The sequence below is a fragment of the Salvelinus alpinus genome, chromosome 2 (assembly GCF_045679555.1).
Source record: "Salvelinus alpinus chromosome 2, SLU_Salpinus.1, whole genome shotgun sequence".
Lineage (NCBI taxonomy): Eukaryota > Metazoa > Chordata > Actinopteri > Salmoniformes > Salmonidae > Salvelinus > Salvelinus alpinus.
In genome coordinates this window covers 66,862,594-66,866,242 of record NC_092087.1, presented here as the reverse complement: position 1 = coordinate 66,866,242, position 3,649 = coordinate 66,862,594, and the positions used below count along the sequence as shown (strand labels likewise).

The following is a 3,649-nucleotide window of genomic DNA, read 5'->3' as shown; positions in this document are numbered from 1 at the left end:
TGTCCTCTGAAGTCAGAGGGTGATACATCTTAACTGCTCGAATAGGCTACTTTCGCCCATAGAATGTCCCTGTGTCCATTGCCTGTGAATGTCAGGGGATATGTTGGAAAAAACATTGATCATGGCCATACATTTACAATGAGTGTTATATTATCCTGAAAAGTAGCCTAGCTGCACAACGTTGCCCTGAGGCAACAAAAAGAAAACAATAAAAACCAAATATGTTCATAACCTATTAAATATTATTCTTTAGAGGTTTCTACACAAAGTACACTACCGTACAAACTTGATGAGATGTATCAAGAGATCTATGATGATAAATATGGCATTTTTTCAGTAGATTCCGATTCTGACTGTGAGACGTATGGGATCCCTGCCAGGGTGCCAGCGGCACCACAACGCAAGCAGCAAAACTCCCGCAGTTGCTACAGTCAACATGGGCGCAAAAAAGCCCCTACGTTGCCCACTGTGGAGCCGTCACCAACTGAGATGGAGAGCGATAACAAGGGGGTGGACGGCACAGTTTGGGTGAAACAGCCTGTTGGTAACGCCACGGGTCGATTATTAACACAGAACGACACCAGAGTGGAATCAGGCCCTACACCATATGCAAAAGACAGAATCGACGGTGCCTACTCCAGCTTTCATTGTTTGTGTGACATGGAGATGTTGCAGCGCATCAGGGACTGTACTGTGGCTGAGGCGCACCGGGCGCAAGGAAAAAACACAACATGGGACTTGTCTGTGGAGGAATTGGAAGCATTCATTGCGGTCCTGTATGTCCGTGGGCTATACGGCAATAGACAAGCGTCTTTGGATGGCTACTGGTCATGTTTAAAATCAGATTTCTTTCGAGACACAATGCCAATGGACCGCTTCACAGAAATCATGCGGTACCTGCGTTTTGACACAAGAGAGATCAGACGCCCCCGGACAAATTCTAACAAATTCGCCGTGGTCTCAGAAGTTTGGAACGCGTTTGTACGGAACTGCGTTGCATGTTACAAGCCAGGGTTGAACATCACTGTTGAGGAGCAACGGTTCCTTACAAGTGGGGAGGTCATCAAGTTTTCGTTGACCGCTGACGTAGACAGCAAGTACGTGCTAAATGTCATTCCTCATGTCGTTCCTTATTCGTGGGAAGATGAATCTCAGAAGCCTGAAAATGTGGCATTGAAGCTTGTGGAACCTTACCTCGGTGCGGGGAGAAATGTCACTACGGACAAGTTCTGCACATCCCTGCCATTAGCAAATAAGTTGATTGCCAACAATACCAACTTGGTCGGGGCCGTGAGTCATTGCGGACGAGAGCTGCCTCCCGTGATGCGTAATCAGGCACAGACAAAGCTATACTCCACTACCGTGCTAAAGCATGACAAAGCAACCCTTACGGTTTACAGAAGTAACCCAAGAAAGAACGTCTGTATTCTGAGCACTATGCACCCGACTGTCGCCATCGGGAGCGACCGAACGAGAGAACCGGAGACCGTGACGTTCTATAATAGCAACAGGGTAGGTTTCACAGTACGATATTTTTTAAACATCATGCCATACACGTGTCATGCACTTGCAGACTACCAAATGGGTTGTTGTTTTTCATTTGGGGATGTAATGCTAATCAATTGTATTCTATCCCATAGGTTGACGTAAATAGGATGACAAGAGAGCGTACGGTGGAGGTTGTGACAGGGTTGGAGAAAGGAGGTTCACACCGCTGGCCCCTTGCGGTATTCTTCAACCTTCTTGACCTGGCTGCAATCAACGCATATGTTTTGTTCACGCAATGCACCGCTAAGACAGTGCCAAGGAGAGATTTCGTCATGGATCTGGCATTCGAGCTTCGCGAGAAGCACATGAGGGCCAGTGCGGCACCGCCTCCTCCCCTCCCACCCATCCAGGACACAGTCTGTGAAACGAAGACCCGGAGCAAGGTGCGCAGATCGACACGGAACAAGGCTCCTGAAAGCTGTGGGTAGTGCAACGGATTTGCTTGTGGGTCTTGCGCACGCAAATATCCAGAACAACAGAAGACGAGAGATGACTTCATGCGTTAGGCTAAAGGCGCATATCCCAAAGGCACAAGATACTGTCTCCAGTGAATTAACAACCGAGTCTGTGTTATAGCATGGATATATTGCCACTAATTCTCCTGTATGCATGTGATGTTTCAACATTGTGTTTTGCACCCTACCAATTGTGTTACAAATAAAATGCAGAAACTTGATAACGTTGTATTTTTTTTATTCAAAGAAAAAATTAAAACACAAGACAGGTTTTACACGAATTGTCTATTATCAATTGATAACCATTACATTTATGAGTTATGTAAAAAATGATGATTGTGACATTACCAAGTTTTGAATGCAGATGATTTGATAGTGGATAAGACATACTTTTGTAATGTCCAGCCAGTTAGAATTGTGTCATTACTAAAAGCAAGACAAGTGACTATAAAGTATTATGCCAACACGTGTAACCCCTGAAAAGTCGGGTGTTTTAGTGTACTCTAATTCCTCTTCAACGTTTAGTAAAATATACACTAAATGATTACACCCTATATTATCATACAGTAATTGATAAATATATAGGCTAGGCTATGACAAGAGTATGCTGCATGTGCAACAGCTATACCAGGGATTCTATGTTTTTTGGGGTATATAAAAACTGCTGGTAAAATGGCATATCGTTTTCTATTACTAAACTAGATATGCTGTTTACCTCAAGCATTTCATCATAATATGATAATTAAACTAGAAAGGTACTAGAAAACATGGCTTTGAATTGACAAGCGACATATGATGATCGATCTCTCTTATGTAGCCTATATTGTTTGTCTTTAATGAAAGCTAATTGGAATTTACACAGTCACTACATTCAGAAGTAACGTACCATCCCATTCCTATCAGGGCCTGGCCAATTTGATGTACGGTGCTTCTGACCGATTGTACGTCAATAGGAAAATATACAGTATATATATATCTTTTTTTTTTAATGGTATGATGCAATGCACCGCTAATCAAGATGCTTTCTTAACATACTTGCTTGCCCCTCCAAATAAAATATTTCAATATTTAAACAGAAAGAAGCATCAATCTCCGATAAAGGGCTGCAGGTAGCCTAGTGGTTAGAGTGTTGGACTAACAACCGAAAGGTTGCAAGATCGCAAGATCGAATCCCTGAGCTGACAAGGTACACATCTGTCGTTCTGCCCCAGTTAATCCACTGTTTTTAGGCCTGTAATTGAAAATAAGAAGTTGTACTTACTGACTTGGCTAGTTAAGAAAAATGAAGCATCTGAGTGAGAGCTAAACATTGTCCCTTTGTCTCTGTATGTGTAGCGCATGTATCTGATGTTGTCTGGGCCAAAAAGAGTATGGCATGTATTTTAACCAGACAGCATCAGATACATGGGCTGCATAAACTGAGTGTACAGTACAAAGCACCTTCCTGATATTGAGTTGCCCCCCCCCCCCAACCTTTGCCATCAGAACAGCCTCAATTTGTCAGGGCATGGACTCTTCAAGTTGTCAAAAGTATTCCACAGGGATGCTGACCCATGTTGACTCCAAGCTTCCCACAGTTGTGTCAAGTTGTCTGGATGTCTTTGAGTGGTGGACCATTCTTGATACACACAGGAAACTGTTGAGTG

At 43.4% G+C, this 3,649-nt stretch overlaps 1 protein-coding gene across 1 annotated transcript; it reads left to right on the top strand.

The window, feature by feature from the left end:
- Positions 1–291: 291 nt before the first annotated feature.
- Positions 292–2,227, top strand: LOC139567198 (uncharacterized). Its single transcript, XM_071388687.1, has 2 exons — positions 292–1,512; positions 1,641–2,227. Exons 1-2 carry the CDS (start codon positions 295–297, stop codon positions 1,974–1,976), a joined length of 1,554 nt encoding a protein of 517 aa, XP_071244788.1. The 5' UTR covers positions 292–294; the 3' UTR covers positions 1,977–2,227.
- The last annotated feature ends 1,422 nt before the right edge of the window (positions 2,228–3,649 follow it).

Excerpts from the sequence above, each read along its gene's own strand:
- LOC139567198 (XM_071388687.1), top strand. The coding sequence starts at position 295 with ATGTATCAAGAGATCTATGATGATAAATATGGCATTTTTTCAGTAGAT. Across the intron at positions 1,513-1,640 it reads CGTTCTATAATAGCAACAGG|GTTGACGTAAATAGGATGAC; the intron begins GTAGGTTTCACA and ends TCTATCCCATAG.